The following is a 22,005-nucleotide window of genomic DNA, read 5'->3' as shown; positions in this document are numbered from 1 at the left end:
ACCATGATTAGAGCCTTGTCATGTCCTGGTTAGACAACAGCAATTTGCTCTCCTTCAGACTGCCCTTAAGTCCTCTATACTGTTGGATAATGTAACTGCCTATTTGTTGCCCATTGGAAAACAATTTAACCATAGTTATGTTGCTGGAACTGTACTGGCTGCTGTTGAGCTTCTGGTTCCAATCTAAGAGGTTAATCATTATCTATGTAATGTACCCCACAGCTCCAGTTTTTGTTATCTTCTGAACCACCTATTCTACACTAATTCTACCCACCCAATATTTGTCAGCTAGAGGGGAAGGGGCTCAAAAATTAACTACTTGGTAGCAGCTCTCCCACAAAAGATCATGATGGCCTCCTCCTTTTAAGATTTAAGAAAGCATTAAAATTATATTTTTCCTCAAAACTTCTGGTGAGCAAAATACCAATTAGGTGGATAGTTGGAGAGTTTTGCATAGTACTGGTTGCTTTTAATTAGTTTATATTACTGTGTTTTTATGATTGTAAGCTATTTGGAGTCAAGAAAGTATACAGCATACAACTAGTTCCAAAAATAAAGAAAGAATAATGAAGCTATGCAAAACAGGCATGATCCAATTGTATGTGAAATTATATGCAAGTTATGAAACAATAATAGGTTATAAATTTGTCTGGCCATGGCTGCTATTCATAGGAGGTTGATAAATAAGGTCTCATGGCTTTATGCATAGTTACTTTAATACTTAAATATGATATAGAAAATCTAAAGTTTTATTTTGAGAAAGCAATTCCACAACTGGACCTATGGGATTTAGGGAGCTTGATTCACTCTCCTAAATGCAGATCAAATCACAAAATATGTTCTAATAGCAATAGCACTTATATACTGCTCCATAGTGCTTTAGAACACTCTCTAAGTGTTTTACAATGCATATTGTTCCCAACAATTTGGGTCTTCATTTTACCAACTTCGGAAGGATGGAAGGCTGAGTCAACCTTAAGCTGGTCCGGATCAAACTCCTGGCTAAGGGCAGAATTTGCCTGCAATACTGCATTCTAGCTATGGCACCACCAGAGCTCCTCACATCCTGCAAGTGCTGATATGACCATAGCAGCCATACATTTTTTAAAAAATGCTGTTGTTTACATAAACAGCAAAATGAAAAGAAAAGATGTTTGATTCGTCTAATAGGATGTGATAAACCAGCTGCCTACAGATAAAAGAAGTAAAGATGAGGCTGTTCACTGTATTGCTACAACTTCACTTGACCTAACATTAATCTTTCATCATTGATGCTTTCCCTTTAGATCAGCACCCCACAACCTTTTCGGCACCAGAGACGTTTCTCTGGGGAGAGGGGTTTTCCATGGACTGGAGGAGGCATGGTTTTCTGCGCTGCCTGCATTCTGAGAATAGGCCTTCGCTTGTTTGTGTGGCCCAATTTCTGGCATAGCACAGACTGGGTGCTGGTCCACGGATGGGGGTTGGGGACTCCTGAGTTACATAGTACCTTTTTTTATCTGTCCATTCCCTTTCCAACCTATTTCTTCATTTTAAAAAACAAACTCAGATTCATTCCCAATTAATTATTCTTGTATGCCTTCAGTTACAATTAATCGTTTTCTATCTAAATCACTGTGTCTTGCCTCCGTTTGTCTTTTTTCTACATATTAGCTTACAAAATGTTTCAGGACCTACATTGTCCCAATACAATAATTTAATTCATATATTCTCCTCGTAAACTAGAGGCAGACCCACTTCGGTCAAACTGTTAGGCTAACTTTTATCCACATTCCATTATTTTCTTTCTTACCTTGTATCTCTTTTTCTGCCCTCATGATGTGTGGTATTGCTGTCCCTAGAATGAAAGGAGGCAGAGGCATTAGGGTCAGAGTTGTAACTGCCTCTGCCTCTTGTGATTTCCCCCAAATTAAATGGGCACTGTTGGTAGTTAGGGACATAAATCAGCTAAAGCAAGATCTCTGCTTTATTCAGAGGTAGGTAAAAAGACCAGGTACAGCATGGCTAGTGGTCTTGCTACTACTAATACAAATGCCAAGACTATCATCTTTGGCAAGAAGCCTCCATAAGGAAAGCTTCATGGCTCCACAAGACCCTGAGGTCTCTATTATTATTGAGAAAGGTTGATAATGAAAGAGGAGGATGTTTTTGTAAGCTGCATCAGTCCCCAGAGAGAGGTAAGTTTATAATATTCCAACACAAGAAGGCAGAGAAGGAAGCAGAGACACCTTCCAGTTATATGTCCTTCCTGTCGAAGACTACTTCAGCTTCAATCGCAACAATACACGAGCACACAATAGATTTAAACTTAATGTGAATCGCTCCAATCTTGATTGTAGAAAATATGACTTCAGTAACAGAGTTGTTAATGCCTGGAATGCACTACCTGACTCTGTGGTCTCTTCCCAAAATCCCCAAAGCTTTAACCAAAGACTATCTACTATTGACCTCACCCTATTCCTAAGAGGTCTGTAAGGGGCGTGCATAAGAGCACCAGCGTGCCTACCGTTCCTGTCCTAATGTTCCCTTTGATTGTATCCAATTCATATGATTATTTCATGCTTATATATACTGTTGTGTTTGACAAATAAATAAATAAAATAAATAAGGATGTCCCCTTATTTTATCAGGAACAGGAAGCAACTCAAGCCCTGCCTATGCAATCTAACTTACTCTACAAAACAATGAGCACAGAGGAGGAGGTAGGGCATTGTATAGTAGTTCTAACAGTCTGATGATGTGTCTGAAGAAGCATTACCAGTCTGGTCTACTACCAGTAATAGCAAAACATTGGGCCGCAAGGGCAAGATTTTAAAATAGCAAGGAGAAGTCAAACAGCTTTCACAACTATCCACTATTCTATCCCCTAAATACTGAAAGAACAATCATATCCCATTCCAATTGGAAGAAAAAAAATGAGAAGACATTTAGGAAACTAATGTGAATGCATAGGGGGTTTTCGACTGAACTAAGACTTAAAGCTAACTGCAAGAAATCTAACAGAAATAAAAAGGGGGGTGGCTATGTTACTAGTCAGAAGGGGGGGAAAGAAGGGGTGAGTCTATTGCTAAGAGATAAGAGGGTAAGAGACCATGGGGAGAGCACAATGCCCCATTCCTATTCTGCATCAATCTGTTTCCCCAAAGGGAAACTGTATTCAAATGGGATTTAAGCAGAACATTTGTCACAATAGACTTGGAGATTCCATTTGTAGTAACTGATCTTCAAATACAATAGGTACCAATTTGCAATTTCTGTCCTCTGAGCATACAGAATCATCTGGCTAAAATTTGAATTAGCAAATCTGAGTATCTGAAATCTCCAAATTTATCTCATAGCTTAAAAATGGTGGACTCCCTGGGAAAGATCTAATTTTAACTGAACTATTACAGTCCAAAATCAACTGGTACGTCCCAATTTTGCATACATGGGAAGCATATTTCAAATATCAGTTGTCTGTTGTAAATCTATATCATAATTCTGATTTTTAAAAAAGGTACTTTAAAAAAATCTAACCTTTGCCCAATTAGTCTGATGGGCATTATAAACAAGCTCTATTCTAGAAATCTCCATCTAAAACTGGTGGCTTGGTTGATACATGGTATTATCATAGGATTGGAGCAAGCTGGCTTTCTTTAGGGAAATGAGATCTAGCCTAGATTTTCCAAGTGTAGTCTAACCAAAAGTGCATTTCTTATTCCCTATATTGGGCACAATAATCAGAAACAATTATAGGGGAAACTGTTTGCTCTTGCCGCCTCAATCAATTGACTATTTGCCCTTATCAATGCTCTTTTAGCATAATTCCATGTAGATTTTCTGTTCTTGCTGCCTATGTATCCACTGATAAAGGAGTGAAAGAGGTATGAAAGTGACCCCTCCACCCTTTATGTTCTGTTCTACAAATGCTCATAGATGCTAGCCAATAGAAATTCTCCTTCATGCAGAAGACATGACCATTCTTTGTACATTCCTAGTACAGTACTTGTGGGGAGAACCTTTAGAGTCTTGAACACTGCACAGTAGGAATAACGAACTGTAATAACAATGACCTTGACATCAACTGCACTAAAAAAAATATTTGTTTTATCTAGAAATGCTGTATCATTCCTTTAAATGACAGATCAAATAATTTAAATATCACAGGATTTAATTTAAATATCTTCAGCATCAACATCCAGGAAAGATCAATGGTTACTTCGCATTTTCAAGATGAAAAAATTTCATCCTGACATCAATTAGGATAGACAACACAAAAGTTATGAGTTACTTAACTTATGAATCCCTGGTCTAGAAATATTGCTCTGAGACCCCTCTTGAAATAATTCAGTCTAAATTCTTAAGGGGTTTATTTGGTATGCCTCTATGTATTTCTATCCTATATTATCTAAGGCTAGAAATACAGCTGGCTTTCACACAGGTCTCTAAATGGCTCATTTGCTTCAATTAGTAACTTAAATTGATTCTTAAGACTACATTGTTTTGTTTTGCTTTGCTTTTTTCATTGCGGATACATTATACTATAGACTCAGGTTCTGCTTATGATTATCAGAACACCCAAATCTTTCCACACATGCTGCTGCCTAATACAGTTTCCTCATCCTATAATGCCTTTGATTTTTTTCCTTTCAAATGTAAGTCTATCTATCTATCTAACAAAACGAAATTCTATGGCTCAAGATTGAGAAAAGTAAGGTTTTACACACTTAGGCAACAAAAACCAAATGCACAGATATAGAATTGGAGTCCTAGTGGACAATCACTTAAAAATGGACCAACCGTGTGTTGCAGTCATCAAAAAAGCCAATGCAATCATAGGCTGCATTAACAGAGAGATAGACTCAAGATCATGGGAATTGTTAGTACTGCTTTATAATGCCTTGGTAAGGCCACACTTGGAATATTGCATCCAGTTTCGGTCACCCTAAATATAAAAAAATGTTGAGAGCCTGGGAAGAGTGCAGAGAAGAGCAACAAAAATGATTAGGGAGCTGGAGGCTAAAGCATATGAAGAATGGTTCATATGCAGGAATTGGGTATGCCCAGTCTAGTGAAAAGAAGGATGAGGGATGACATGATAGCAGTATTCCAATATTTTAGTGGCTGCCACAAATAATTGGGGGTCAACCTATTTACCAAAGCACCAGAAGGCAGAACAAGAAGCAACGGATGGAAATTAATTAAGGAGAGAACCAATCTGAAACTAAAGATAAATTTCCTGACAGTGAAAACCATTACCCAGTGAAACTGCTTGCTTTTAGAAGTTGTAGGTAGGTGCTCCAACACTGGAAATTTTTATAAGAGATTGGACAGCAATTTGTCCAGAATAGTACAGGGTCTCCTGCTTGTACAGGGGATTGAATTAGAAAATTTCCAAGGTCCCTTCCAACTCTGTTATTCTGTTATTCTGTTGATGTTATTATTCAAATAAAGAAAGCAAATGTTTCCAGCAATACTACAACTTTGGCCAGCAAAAAGAATTATGCAGAAAGGCAGGCAGGCATGCAAATTAATATTTCTGGTGCTTATTTTTATTTTTCATTATGAAATATTATGATTTTAAAAGAGACAGAAAAAGAGAGAGATTTTGTTACTGTTGTTCAATGCTGTAATCCAATATGTAACAATATACGATATAGAATTTTTAGCATATAGTAGAAGTTTTGATACACTTCCATTGTTCCAAATATGCCTCCATTACTTAAAATTAACCAATATAATCATAGGGCAATATTAGTGTAATATTTCAAGCAAAAAAGCCCCAAATTAATCAAAGGCAGAGCAAACAACGGAGGACTGGTTAAATGTGAAATCCTACTTCTTCCAACTAACTCTGCAGCTAAACACAGGATGCTGCCAGCAGTATGACAGGGAGAACGCCTAGTACTATAATCCAGCCTACTTTGCTTTTGCCAGGAAGTTGAACATCTGGCCCTGTGGTGCAACCAGAACAATATGGAGTTGAACATATGTAAAACTGTAGATGATAGTGGATGAAAGGAGTAGCCCTCCTATTCTACCACCTCTTACTATGTTAGACAACACAGTATCAACAGTAGAGACCTAGAAATAAAAAAAGAAAAATACAAGCTACAGGCATTTGCAGATGACTTGGTCTTTATACTAGAAGACCCATTAGAAAACTGGACCAAAGTTAATTAGAAAGATAGAAGAATACGGGAAAGTTGCAGGATTGAAACTAAATAAAGATAAGACAAAAAATTTAGTTTAAAAAATCTCAAAAATACAAAAAAAAGAGTGTTGATGGAAAGAATTGATATACACATAGTCAAAAAAGTGAAGTACTTAGGGATATAACTAACAGCAAAATGTTAGTTTTGATACGAAACTGATGCAATAAATTAAACTAGTTTTGGAGAAATGGAAAGATCTGCAATTGTCATTAACAGGAAGAATAACTACTATAAAAATGAACATTTTACCAAGATTACTATATTTATTCCAAATAATTCCAATAAAATTGGGGAAAAGATATTTTGAAGAACTAAATAAAATATTAAGATATATTTGGTTAGGGGAAAAAGCAAGAATAGGTTTGAAAATGTTGCAAGACTCAAAAAAAAAGAGAGGGGGCTTTGTGTTGCCAGATTGGGAATTGTATTATCAGGCCTCGGTACTTACATGGATGAAAAAATGGATTAACTTGAGGCACAAAAGACTATTAACTTTAGAAGGACATGACCTTCAATTAGGTTGGCTAGCTTTTTTATGGTATGGGAAAAATAAGATACATAACTACTTTCAAAGACATTATGTTAGAAATGCTATCAGTCTGGGTTAAAAGAACAACATTATTTGAAAATACCAGTCTGGCTTTCCACAATGGAAGCATTGATACATCCCAATGTTATTAATATGGAAAAAAATATAAGATATAAATATATTTTGAATGAAAAAAGGGAATTAAAAACCAAGCAGGAACTTAGTAGTCAAGGGATGGATATTGCATGGTGGCAACAAATGCAGATACAATCTCGATATGAGAAAGATGCTAAAATGTATGGTTTTAATAAAGAATTAACAGAACTGGACTAGATATTAACTGGAACGGATGAAAAACTGATAAAATATACTGTTGCTTATTAAGTATTAAACTTGAAAGTGAGCAGGTAAAGGAGATAATGATAGTTTGGGCTAAAAATTTTGGATATGCAACAGAACTGGATAAATGGCAGAAACTGTGGGATAGAAATGTTAAATTGAGTATGTCAACTGCATATAAAGAAAATTTGTATAAAATGTTCTATAGATCAGTGGTCACCAACAGGTGGTCTGTGAGAAAATTTTGGTGGTTCTCGGCGCACCCGGGTGGAGGAGCTGCTCTGGGATGAGCAATGGCCAGTCCTGTGACTAGAGCTCTGGAATATGGGACTGGCCAGGCAGCTCATGGTGGGGCTGTAAATCTCCGCTGTTTAGAGAGAGAGAAAGAAAGAGGGGGAGAGAGAGAAAGAAAGAGACAGAGAATGAAAGAGAGAAAAAAAGACAGAATGAAAGAAAGAAAGAATGAGAGAGAGAGAGAGAGAGAGAAAGAAAGAAAGAAAGAAAGAGACAGAATGACAGAATGAGAGAGAGAATGAATCAGTATGAGAGAGAATCAGAATGAGAGAGAGACAGAGAATGAAAGGGAGAATCAGAGAGAATTAGAGATAGAGATAGAGAGAGAATCAGAGAATCAGAGAGAGAATGAAAGAGAATCAGAATGAGAGAGAATGAGAGAGACAGAATGAGAGAATCAGAGAGAGAGAGAATCAGAGAGAATCAGAATGAGACAAAGAGAAAGAGACAGAATGAAATAATAATAATAATAATAATAATAATAATAATAATAATAATAATAATAATAATAATAATAATAATAATATTTTAATTTGTATACCGCCCTTCTCCCGAAGGACTCAGGGCGGTGCACAGCCAAAATAAAAGCAAAAACTACACATACAATACTAAAAACAACCCTTAAAAAACTTATTCCATTGGCCTTAAATAAAATATCTCCCTATAAAATTACAAAAATTTAAAACCCATAAAATCAATTTAAAATATTAAAAATTCAAGCCAGTCCAGCAAGACGAAATAAATAAGTTTTACGTTCGCAGCGAATGGTTAGACAATAGAAACAGAAGTTAGAAATGTGCGAATATAAAAAGGATAAATACTAAAACAGAGATTTGTTAAAGTAAATAAGTTAAATATTATTGTTATTATAGTAATAATATTATTGTGATGAATACTATTGCAAACATTTTGATTATGATTGCCTAAAAACAATTGTACCCAGACGACACACAATGACGGAAATTGTTTTTTGTATATATTATACAAATAATAAAAATAAAACGGGGGGGAAGGAACAGTAGAGACCTTCAAGTTTTTTGGCTTTTATAATCTCCCAGAATTTGAAATGGACACCTAACATTAGAAAAATCATTAAAATGAGAATGCTTTCCTGCATCAATGCTGAAAGTTCAGACTGCCCAAGGAGCTGCTAATATAGTTCTGCAGGAGGAATTATTGAGCCTGTCATTTGTACTTTTATAACTGTCTGGTTTAGCACATCAACCAAACAGGACAGGTACAGACTTCAACAGATAGTTAGGACTGCAGAAAAAACCAGCCTACCTTCCATTGAGGACAAATCAAACAGAGAGCTGAAAAAATATTTACAGATCCCTCATATCATGGACATAAAATTGTTTCAACTCCTCCCCTCAGGATGCCACTACAGGGCACTGCATGCCAAAACAGCTAGACACAGAAGACAGTTTTTTTTCTTATACTATTATGCTGCTGAGCATTTAATTCTCACAGTACTATCTTATGTCTAAGTATATTTACCAATGTAGCATGGCTGTATTACTTCTAGCCTTCTCATCTGTTCCATTACCTTCTCTTATTGATATTGTTATTATGGTTATTACTAATTTGATATTATGACTTTATTACTTTGTTGTTTTGGATGTACAGTGAGAGCTGATACATCGGAAACAAATGCCCTGTTTGACTAATCACACTTGGTCAATAAAGTATTCTATTCTATTAAGATGAACAAAAATATTCCTGAAGATGCAAGTCATTGAATGTGATTAATAAATTGTTAAAGGATATAATCATAATCAATTGCTTTTTTATTATTATAGGATATTCTTATCTTATTATTATAGAATAACCCTATAGGATATTCCTCACAAATACTAGTTACATTTAGCTCCAGTTGTGGCCTGACTCCCTAAATAATTTTAGGGAGAAATAAATGAATTGGTAGTGAGTAACTATTACGTTTGGCAAGAAAGTAGTATCATGGTAATAAAAGGCCAAAATATCATGGGGAAAGGAGATGAATCAAATATTTATGCATTAGCCAGCTCAGCTTCTACTCAACAGCATAGGTTTCTACAAGCCACTTCAATCCTACGTTGCTGATGGTGAACCAAGAAAAACTTCCAGATCGGTGACAAGCATCATTATTTGGACTGAATTACTGAAATACAATTGGATAAGAAAAGGATTGATTTTTTTTCCCCTGGACATAAGCAGCAGATTATCTGATGAAATAGCAATCATGGACTGCAGAATCTACAACTGCTCATATCTAATATGCAAGTGGGAAACCCACATTCCTTAGGTTGTCCAAGGGGTGGTGGAAAAAAACATAAAATGGTCCTTGTGGCATAGAGTAGGGCTGTTAAATTCCCGACCTGTGGGCTGGGCTGGATGCATCACATGCTGGCCACTCCCACACCCAGGTTAGCGAAGGGGCAGGGAGTCCTAATATATCACATGACACCACCATGACGATGTGATTTTGACACCCCTGTCATAGAGTCTATCCCAATCACATTCCATCCATTTTACCAAATAGTTGCTTGGCAAGTTGGCTGCAGTATAATTTAGCTGGGTGGAAAAACGATTAAACATTTGCAGACAAAATTGCTCAAGTACATTCCAAATGGGGAAGACTTAACTGCAATGGAGTACGGTCTGGTTAGAATTCATCCGTACGCTTTCAATCCTAGGCTAGCCAAGTGAGGTGGATGAAGCTCTGTCCCAGTACCTGGAAGCTGTACAAGTTTGGATGGGAAGAAATCATCTCCGATTCAATCTTACTAGAACTGAAGGGCCATAGGTGTTTGGATCACCCAGATTTGGGGATGTTTTATCTCAAGCCTTGGAGGTTAGAGGTGCAATGTCTTGACTCACAGCTCCTGCTTGAAGTGCAAACGGCAACTGTGGCCAGGAAGCTGAACCCTTGCAGGGTCAGAAGACTATTCAGACAGTGATTCATTCCCTAATCGACTATAATGTACAAATTATAATGATGTGCTTTACATGGAACTGCCATCTATCAAATCTTAGGAAGAATGCCTTCCCTGTTGCAGTTGCTGCCCCCTGGAATAAGGATCGCCCCCAAGATTCATCATCATTCCAATTTCAAGAAGGCTATAAAAAATTGAATAGCTTTCTGGAGCCATTTTTTATTAAATCTGTCTGATCTCCCAGCTGCATCCTTATCTGGAAATGACAGATTTTGATAAACAGGGTGTAAGGGCTACCTTTAATGTTAGTTCAGACAGGTAAAATATTAAATGTCACTTGTGGGAAACAAGCAATCATATCAAATAATACTAATTTTCTTTCTTCGTTTACTGACTGCTTGTGTATTTCCAGGCCCAATTCAGTCTAGTCTTTAAGACTAGTTGTGGAATTCCTGTTTGTAGGCTTACAAGCAAGGTCTAAACAGATTGGTATGAAAGTCATTAGGACTGGGTCACATTATTATGGGCATCCTATGACAAGTACATTAGAACCACTTACTGATACTAGTTTTAAAAACTTGATTTTTATTGACTGTAATTAATTTGATTTTGTCAATACACTTTAAGAAGTCAATCTAAAAGCTCTTTCTGTGTGTTTTTAATAACAACAATTTTTCTTGAGAGAAATTCAATAGATATAATGACCATGTGATTTCCCAGTTTCCATTATTTCCATTTCCCTGCCACTTTATGGATAACTTGCTTTTCAACTCTTCTATTTTTGCTTCCTCAGTCTATAAAAAAATAGTTAGTGTCACCAGCTAAAAAGTGAGAAAATAAAGTATGAACATGCAGCATGTTTTTCACATACTTTGGGGCTATTTTCTCCTCACTCGTTTACTAGTGTTAAGAAAAGCACGCCTAGACTGACTTAATCTTGCAAATACTGTTATAAGCACAAGCGTGCCTACCGTTCCTGTCCTATTGTTTCCTTTTGTTATATCCAATTAATATAGTTATTACATACTCATACTTATATATATATGCTTATATATTGTATAGTTATTACATGCTTATGCTTATATATACTGTGTGACAAAATAAATAAATAAAATAATTAACTGAACTGCTCCAACTAAAATCTGATTTAAAATCAGATCTGATGCTGTTTAATAAACAAAACAATTGCATTCAAGGACCTTTTGTTTGATCAATGCCTCATTTTAACATACCAGGTTTTTAAATAATATTTAGTAGTCAATATTTGAAAGATCCCTAGAGGTGTCAGGATTACTGGCTGAAAGCAAGTAACTGAACAGAACATCAAAAAGGGTCTTAAGATGGATAATTTGATGGGGTGTTTGTATGTATGTTTTTTGTATGTACAGAATTGAAAAGAGACTGTGATACAAAATATGTTTTGAACATTGGACAAACTGGAAGCTCATAGTTTGATTTATTGCAGTATTATATAAATAGCTGCAAAATGTTTATGACTTCCTTTGGAACTGTCCCATCCTGGTCAATGGGGAATGAGCCTTTAAAATGGGAAAAAGCCCAGACTAAAACCAACAACCCACAAAAGCAGTATGCAGACCTTCCAAACCACAATGCAGTTAAGTTTCAAAATCTTGAAGTTATACTCGTAACTTAAGCTATAAAGTATTTAAGCAATAAAAATATTATTCCATCTAAAGATAGGATGGCATACAATGTATTAATACTATCCAATTAGATAAAAGAAAGAGAACTTGCCTTTCTTTTTTCAAAAATACTGTCTCCTGTCAGAGATATTCTCTAATCAGATAGGGATACTATTACTGTTTATTAATTCAGATAAACTTTGGGCTATCAGTTCTAGGCTGCAAAAATCCAAATTGCTATTAAGCCAAGGGTAGAGTTAGAAGTGGCTGCATCTGATATTTACTTGGACTTGTGGCTGCAACGAGTCCATTTCCATGCCTTTTCATAATAGTATTTTAAAATTAAAGACTGTTATTTTAAGATATCATCTCCTGTATTTTGCCCACACATGCAAAATAAAATAAAAATACCTATTTTCAGTTTTTTCTGAAACACAGTTTGGTATGCAACTATTGAAAAAATGCATGTAACATCCCAGTAGTTAACCAATGCCTTATCTACTGCATCTGGCCCACAAAGGAATTGTATGTGATCTCTCGATAGCTCTAGCCAAACAAAGCACTTTGGTGTGTGAAACAAAACAGGGAGTTTTTTCTGCGGCTTTGAAAGAGGTTGCAATATGCCAACCTCCACCCCCAGCCTTAAGAATACTGGATCCAATTGTATTAGACAACCACTAGCCTATTTCCAACCTTCCATCTTTAGGGAAGATTTGCCACAAAATGCACAGGCATTGGTCACATTCATTTTGTCATGGAGAACATCCCTTCTGGTTCTTTCAGCACCCTTTGGATCCTATCAACCACCTTCAGTATTGTACCTTGGGTAGTTTATACCATCCTTCTGGACATTCTGCAGGGACTGGGGATTTACAGCACTGTGCTCCAGTACTTCGTCAATGGACAATTGTAAATGGGGAGAGTTTGATGCAGTGTCTTCAAACATAAGGAGTAGCACACTGCTCAGTGCTCTCCCTTCTGCTTTTTAGCATCTGCATGAAGCTACAACATGAAGAAGTAGTCTGTCTATCTGGGGTACAGAATCATCAATTATCATCAAATATGATACCCAACTGCATATTGCTATTGCAGGGATATAGTCAAAATCTTGTCCCTGTACCTAGAGGATATTGGAAGCTGAATGGGAAGAAACAGGCTGAAGTGAGGCCCAAACAAGACAGAGTTGCTGTTTATTCTTCACAATTCTCTGTCAGTTCTGATCTGAAGGACTAGTGCTGTCCCTGAGATGGCAAGTCCATGACTTAAGATCCTCCTGCATGAGCAAGCTGAGGTTCAGAAGGCCTTCAGTCAGCATAGTTGGTGCACTGGTTGTAGCTCTATTGGAGAGCTTTTTGTGACAATAATTTGTGTACCCATCACCACTCAGTTAGACTGCTACAAGGTGTTCTACATGAGGCTGGAAAAGACCATCTGGAAACTGCACTTGGCCTATTTGCTAATTGGAACTAGGTTCCCTTATATTATATCTGTGGTATGATTCCTGCATTGCTTTTTGATTATTTTGAAGTATTTGTTTTAACCTATAAAGCCCTAAATGTACAATGTACAAGGGGTTTTCAGGATTACCTACTTAATTAAAATCAAACTGCCTAATAAGAAAAAAATATTTTAGCGCCATACTATGGTGAATGGGAGGGCACTGAGACCAGGAGAAGAGGCTTCTCAGTAATGACCATTTTTTTAAAATTTGAATTTATATCTCGCCCTTCTCCGAAGACTCAGGGCGGCTTACACTGTGTTAAGCAATAGTCTACATCCATTTGTATATTATATACAAAGTCAACTTTATTGCCCCCAACAATCTGGGTCCTCATTTTACCTACCTTATAAAGGATGGAAGGCTGAGTCAACCTTGGGCCTGGTGGGACTTGAACTTGCAGTAATTGCAAGCAGCTGTGTTAATAACAGACAAGCAGCTGTGTTAATAACAGACAGACTTAGTCTGCTGAGCCACCAGAGGCCCTGGTGAGGCCATGAAAAACTTCCCCTCAGAACTAGATTGGCTTCAATATTATCAATATTATCAATCTTTCAGAAGTAACTAACAACAGAGCTTTTCTGGAGGGCTCTTTTGGTTGAATGTATTGCAGAATACCATATATATATGTATACTGTTGTATACTGTTGTAAGTTTTTAATATTTATGATTGCATTACAATATTACAGTATGGACATTAATACTGTATACTCTGAATGGGGCACAGTATCACTTTCTACCATATAGTAATAGTATACAGTAGAATACAAATCTCTTTACCTATGTCTATATACATGAGATTCCTCAAACCATTTATAGTTCTACTGTAGGTTTCTGTCTTACTGGACTAATCTAGGAACTTTATTTCATGTTTCATTCTCTTCCTGTTTTGAGACAGACGAGAGGAAAATGTGGGGTTACAATCAGCAGGCAGGAAGTAACTTACTTCCCTCCAGGATTTCTGTCCTGTAGCTGGCCTTCTGGAAGCAACAGATAATAAACAATGTATTATATTTTAATTTCTTATAAAAAGAAACATTTTTGTATTTCCGCTTATGACAAGAAATAGTCAAGAAAGGAAACTACAGTGGGAAAGGTGCCTTGTTTTCAGGCTTCAGTTGTCACTCTTTATGACAACAAAAAAAGAAGCACTGAATATAATGGATAGAAAAGAGCAGAACAGATGGGAGGGGAGTAAGGAATTCTGTATCCGAGAAACAGGCAGGTGAATGACCAGCAGAAAGGACTGAGGATCTGAAGTTCAACTATGGTTTAGGGATATGTTACCTTTGGCCACATGCCTTTTCACTGTATACATAAACTTTTTTTTTTGCTACAAATACAAAGCAAAAAAATAATCACTTTTTCTGAAGATAAAATTTATTTGAAATTTTACCCAACGTTTCAATCCTGAAGAACAATACAGCTATTATTTCAGATATGGGGGGGGGAGGGCTAGATCCTTTCTGGCAAAAATAAGCAAAACAAAACTAACAGATCCAATTTTACACCGAAACAACACAAACCCATGTTTTCCATGTTGAAAGATGTCAGCAGGAAGCTTTATGATTAGCAGAATTCCTGAGGCCGGTGTTATCTTGAGATACAGAGCAAACTGATGTAATATCACTTCTACTCCACTATTAATTGGGGGCACATAATGGGAGAACAGATTTCACAAATACTTTCTTTCATACCTCACTCCTAAATTTATACAATTATAATATTACTTTAACAATGTTCCTTGTTTGTGTCTAGTGACTGGAAAATTCAGAACAAATTAGTCCATAGAAATGCTATATTTGCTAATTATAAATCTTTATTTAGTGACAAATTTTGAAAATATCAAAGGCAAAATAAATGAAATAATTTATATTATCAAGAAAATTTGATTTAAGCATTCAGTAAATCTCAACTTTAATTAAACAAATAGGATTGAGGAATCTCTTAATTTATTATTTATTTATTTAATTAATTTTATTTGTAAGCCACTTGACTTCAAAATGATTCTGGACAGCTTACAACTAAGAACCAACATTAAAAGAAAAAATACGACAGAGCAGAAATGAAAACTACAAAAATAATCAAAACAAAACAAAATAAAACATTGCACGTTCAGGCAGAGCAGCTTGCTAATTCCTGACATCTTAGATTAGAATATCCTTCCTCAGTATTCCACATTCAAGTACATTGCTATATAGCGAATGTTATGCCAACTACTCTGATACAGTACATTGCACCAAATATGCCTCAAAATGACTGCTCTACATAAAGATACTACTCGACTTACAACCACAACTGAGTCCAAAATTTCCACTGCTAAGTAAGACAGTTGTTAAGTGAGTTTTGCCCCATTTTACAACCTTTATTGCCACAGTTGTTAAGTGAATCACTGTTATTGTTAAGTTAGCAACATGATCGTTAAGTGAATCTGGCTACCCGATTGACTTTGCTTGTCAAAATGTCGCAAAAGATGATCATGATCTCAGAACACTGCAATCGTCATAAATATGTCAGTTGCCAAGTATCTGAATTTTGATCACATGACCATGAGGATGCTGCAACAATTGTAAGTATGAAAAACAGTCGTAAATCACTTTGTTCAGTGCTGTTATTACTTCAGTCACTAAATAAATGGAAGATTGGAAGCAGTTGAAGATTTCCTGTATTACCCTTCAATAAATTGCATGCATTCAAATTTTGTTCTACTAATTAAGATGGCACTTCTGGAAGAGATGTTGGATAACAGTAAAATAATCAACAATAAACAAGTTGGTCTAATGTCTTTCCATTTGTGTTCATTACATTACCCAATAATGGTTATTTTCCATTTACACTAGACCAATGTAGCTTACTCCTAAATTACTGAAGAGAACACTTCTCAATTTTTATTGAGAAGTATGAATAAATAAATGAATTGATTCTTAGTAAACAAACTTAGAATTTCATTTATTGCATTCAATTTAGACATATGTAGTACTTCAACATGTTAATTCTTATGGATTTTGTATTTCACTAGTATCTACTACAAACTATATTTATCTACAGTACCCAATGAACTAAGGAAAAAGGAATTTTTTTTGCTTAGCTGGGATAATAGAACTAGGGTATGCACCCATTCACAGAATATGCAAGCCTATGAAACATTCTGTTCAGGTAGGGTTTTACCTGTCAGCCTGTATTTAAGAAAAACTAGAAAATTATCATGTCAATTATACTTTGGTAATTGTCTGTTAGCGACGTGGCTGAGACGCTGAGCTTATTGTTTGAAAGGTTGGCAGTTCTCAGAGAAAGAGAAGAAAGACTGCTGTAAAATAAAAAAGAGATGAAATGGAAGAAAGGCAACCTCAAACACATTTAAATGTATCAGGATAAAGAATGAATTATCAAAAAAAATTGAAAAAGAATATATATGATTAAAAATGGAGAAATTAGAATTTGAGTGTGAAATAAGCATATATTTATATAAATAAGCATAAAAATATCAAGATATGATTAAAAATATCAAGATATGAGGAAAAAGAATATTTTGGCAGAAATCGTAACTAAGTAAAATGTATTTGGATAAGACAAATTGTAGAAGATACGATGTGGTCAATACTCTGTTCATAAAATATGTGGGTGTGTGTGAAGAAAAAAATCAATAAAACTTGATTTAAAAAAAAAAGTAAGATTGGCAGTTCAGTGGTACAAATCTCTAGTGCTGCGTAATGGGATGAGCTCCTGTTACTTGTCCCAGCTTCTGCCAATTTAGCAATTCAAAAGCAAGTAAAAAATGCAAGTAAAAAAATAGGGACCACCTTTGGTGGGAAGGTAACAGCTTTCCATGCGCCTTTGGCGTTTAGTCATGCCGGCCACATGACCATGGAGATGTCTTTGGACAGTGCTGGCTTTTCGGCTTTGAAACAGAGATGAACACTGCTCCCTAGAGTCGGGAACGACTAGCACATATGTGCGAGGGGAATCTTTACCTAATTGTCTGTTGTTAATCATGCACTGTTTAGGCTGCTCCCCAAATATATTGTTTTATATTTCCTAGGCTTTAGGAAAGAAATCAAAAGGGGGGGGAGGGAAGTGCGTCAAGACTGATGGTAGGGTTTACAAGCAGATAACATTTTTATTTTTTAATTTACTGTGGAAAGAGGAATATAGCAAGACAACATCTAAATAAACATGTTCATGATGTGACAGAAGCATTCCTGACACTGTGGGAAAGGCATTTTAAAAGAGTATTCGGCAATTTTCTGTGTACTTTCTTGTAAATGCTGAACTGACTATAACATCCTTTATTTACAAATATACATGCATAACATTAAGTAGATGAACTGAAGCCAAAATCAAAATATATTGTAATCTAGACAGTGAAGATCCTTGCCTTGAAACCTGTTTTTTTTTAAAAAAACAGTTTAATCTAGAATGCAATTTGAGTCTCAAATATTTCAAGTTTCAAATATTTCAGGACATACTTAACCTGCCAGAGGACTGTTGGGAGACTAAGATCATGCAAATGTTCCTTAATTGAGTTATAGCATTTCCTGCCACCTTCCAACTATGGGAAGCATGAAGGCATGCCTTTCTTAGCTCCATAACGTCAACACTTCAGATACATGGATTTACCACTTTTGCCTTAGCTGTAGACTTTTCCAATTGGAATTAGAATATATTTAATATCATGTCAAATGAGGGACTGTCACAGAGAGTAGGGGATAATTTTTTTTCCAAAGCACCTGAGGGCTGGACAAGAAATAATGGATGGAAGCTTATAAAAGAGATACCCAACCTAGAATTAAGGAGAAATTTCCTGTCAGTGAGAACAATTAATCAGTGGAACCAGAAATTGCAAGTCCATCATTGGAAACTTTTAAAGAAGAAATTCGGAAAAAATTGTCTGGAATCATATAGGATCTCCTGCTTAAGCATGGGGTTAGACTATAAGACCTCCATGGTTCCTTCCAATTCTGTAATTCTGTAATGCTATATTGTACTGGTTTTGAATTGAAATTAAAATGACATTAATAAATAAATTTTCAGCTGGTTTCTCAACATCTATCTTTTGAAATGTAGAAACACTTTCAAGGCAATAAACATTTGGGAGAAAAGATAAAGGGATCAAAATAGCACTCTATACTATAAACTTAAAACAAAGAAAAATGAAACTTTTTAAAACAAAAGATAAAGAGGTATTTGGTATTCAAGCCCAGTTCTAAATGTTGAAGTACAGGTTCTCATCATGATAATTTCCAGAAAGAGTTCTACACTAAAGATTAATTGTGTTAATCAAGATTATACATATTTCACATGTATTAAAGAAACCATTTCCTTCCTGAACATCCATGAAAATATTATATCAGAATGGGACTGAGAAAACCTAAAATGCTAAAGTGAGCACTACAAAGAAGAGGCCCTTCGTAGAGCTGACAGTTCTTTAATTTATACAAGGTGAAATCCTCCTCCAATGTTTTACATAACAACAAACTACTGTTGCTTTCTATGCCCTTTTCTATGATTTGTCCTTGGAAGAAAATGAGCTGAAGGTTATTGTAGAAGCCAATAAATAGATAGAACCACATCCCAGCATAGATTCCCTTGCATTAATCTCTGAACCTATAGTGCCAGCAAAGCTGAATATTAAAAAAAAAAGTTATACAACAGAATGAAATGTCAAAAGTTGAAAGGCACAGAAGTGCCACAATCCAAGAATTTTATGACAGTAAAGATCTGCTGAGGAATTGCTATCATTCCTGGATCATCCTACATTCTGAATAATATCTATGCATGCCAAGCTGGTGGAGAACTGAGCTCTAATAAAAATGGTTTTCATTAAAAAAAGACCTGTGCTACAAATATTTACTGCAGCCTTGCCCTTCCATATCAAGGACAGAGTCATTCACCTGAATTGCAGGTTAGACTGATTCCTGCATTATGTATTTTAGTTAATCTTTGAATGTAATGGTATTGTTTCTATTATTTTGAGTATAAGGACATGCACTGTCTTTAATGATCCCACCAATATATGACAGAGAAGGCAATCTATCAATTTTCCAGCCTTAAGTACTGTAGATTTTTATTTATCAATGAAAGCATCTTAAATTTGGCTCAGTGGCAAACTGGCAGCAAGATCAGCTTCTTTAGAATAACTGTAATAAATTCACCATTAAGTTGTCCTCTTCAAATGATAAGCCACAACTTTCTGCATGAGCTGCAATTTCTGGCCTAATCTCAAAGGCAGAAACATATAAAAATCCTTGCAATGATGCAGTCTTAAGATGTTTTTATACTTTTCTTTTTTTTTTTTTTTTTTATTCAAAAAGTTTTACAAAATTTCCCCCCCCCTTTCCCCCCCTCCTCCCCCTCCCTTCACAACCCCCCTCCCCCCCCCCGACTTCCCGGAACGAACACAAGGTATAGTTAAAGATAAAACAAACATATGCTAAAAATTTTCGTCCCAACTTAATTATACCCCTACAATCATCAATTCCTAACTTCCCCAAAGCAATCAAACATAATACATCATAATCATTCAAAACAGTCTGATAACTCTTAGTCTGATATCTACGTTGAATATAGTCAATCCATTTTTCCATTCCTTTAAGTATCTTTCTTGCGTATTGTCTTTCAAAAAAGCTGATATCTTCGCCATCTCAGCCAAATTGGCAACTTTCAATATCCATTCTTGTATTGTTGGTACTTCTTTTTTCTTCCAATATTGTCCTATTAATAATCTTGCTGCAGTTATTAGATTTAAAATCAATTTAGTCTCAATTACTGTACAATCCGTAATAATTCCCAACAAGAAAAATTGCGGCAGGAACTTTATCTTCTTTTTCAGAACATTTTGTAAAATCCACCAAATTTTTATCCAAAAGGCCTTTATGTCCTTACAAGTCCACCAAATGTGAAAGTATGTAGCGTCATCACAATTACATCTCCAACATTTTGCTTGCATTTCTGGATACATACACGAGTTTTTATACTTTTCTTTTGTTGGTTTCTCCAAGTCAGTGTTGACTCCTGGCAACTGCTTGAACACATCCTTGCAGTTTTCCTGGCAAGATTCCAGAAGTAGTTTGCCCTTGCCTGCTTCCTAGGTTGGGAGTTAGTGACTTGCCCAAAGGAGGCCTAGAATTCACAATCTCCTGTTTATAGTCTGATGATTTAACCGCTAAACCAAACCGGCTTTCAAATCTTAAGGTTACAACTACACAAACTATGGAAAGTAATAACCATTAAAGGCAAATCAGGTGGAGCTAGAAAAGTCACTTCTTAATAGCAAGAATTTAAGGTGAACCCTAATACTACTGTATACACATGCTATCTTACAGGTATAGGGTAGTATGTGCATACATTTCTTTTTATCCTGAAAAAAAATTATTAGCTACAATCCCCCTGTCTTGCTGGGATGCAGTTTCAGCTTTCTGGCATCTCATCCATCCCATAACTGTATCAGATACAGGTCAAAGGGCCATATCATTTCTGTTTCTGGGGATACCTAATTTTATTTTTAAGTATCATCATCAAATACACTTTTGTCGTCTAATTTCTAACAATTAACCCAATGATAACAGACTGAAACCTTGTACTCCAAACATACATACCTCCCTGAAAGCAATCACAGTAAGGTGAAAAATGAATTCTAGAAATAAATATGCATGCACACAAAGGTAATGTTAGGATCGCAGCAAAGTATAAAGAAAACCAGGAAACAGGATATAGATAGTAGATGATATTGGGCTTCTGGTGGCTCAGACTGCTAAGACAGTCTGTTATTAACACAGCTGCTTGCAATTACTGCAGGTTCAAGTCCCACCAGGCCCAAGGTTGACTCAGCCTTCCATCCTTTATAAGGTAGGTAAAATGAGGACCCAGATTGTTGGGGGCAATAAGTTGACTTTGTATATAATATACAAATGGATGAAGACTATTGCTTAATATAGTGTAAGCTGCCCTGAGTCTTTGGAGAAGGGCGGGATATAAATGCAAATAAATATATATATATATATATAACTGATCTTGCCAGTAAAACTTCCTATGCTGTATCCCAGGAGTGTCAAACTCAGGTCGTCACGGCGGCGTCACATGGCATATCGGGACTTTTTCCCCCTTTGCTAAACCAGGCGTAGGCGTGGCCAGTGCGTGACATATCCGGCCTGCAGGCTGGGAGTTTGACAGCCCTGCTCTACAGGGCTCCTCTATCCCTTTCGCTCTACAACAACCTCTATTTGGAAGTACAGATTGATTTTATTAGTAATGTAAATATTTTTCTATTTTATTTATTAATAAAGTCAATCTGTACCATCATATTAAATAAGAAATTAAATCTGATGTGATTCTTGCTGTAAAACATTAAATTAAAAATCAAATAGATAGAAATTAATTAAAAATCAAATAGATAGAAAATATTGCTCAAGATTCTGTTCAATTCCCTTTTTTAAAACAGTTCAAATAAACAAACCGTAAAGGGAGGTGTTTATCATAGATTGAGAGAGACTTGGGAATAATAATATATGTTATTTATTGGCAAAACCTGGAACATTATGTTAGAATTTAGAGAAATAATTTTTTAAAAATTAAAAAAAAAGTCTTTATTTCT

The 22,005-nt window shown here is 35.7% G+C and overlaps 1 protein-coding gene across 1 annotated transcript in view; it reads right to left on the bottom strand.

Moving 5' to 3' along the window:
• Positions 1-22,005, bottom strand: part of ADARB1 (adenosine deaminase RNA specific B1) — a 91,024-nt gene that overhangs the window by 57,774 nt on the left and 11,245 nt on the right. Inside the window, exon 2 of the mRNA XM_058182474.1 lies at positions 1,793-1,837. Within this exon, the coding sequence (XP_058038457.1) occupies positions 1,793-1,817 (25 nt within the window). The 5' untranslated portion in view covers positions 1,818-1,837. The remainder of the gene's footprint in view (positions 1-1,792; positions 1,838-22,005) is intronic.

Source organism: Ahaetulla prasina, chromosome 1 (genome assembly GCF_028640845.1).
Source record: "Ahaetulla prasina isolate Xishuangbanna chromosome 1, ASM2864084v1, whole genome shotgun sequence".
NCBI lineage: Eukaryota > Metazoa > Chordata > Lepidosauria > Squamata > Colubridae > Ahaetulla > Ahaetulla prasina.
This window is presented reverse-complemented; position numbering and strand designations above follow the sequence as displayed.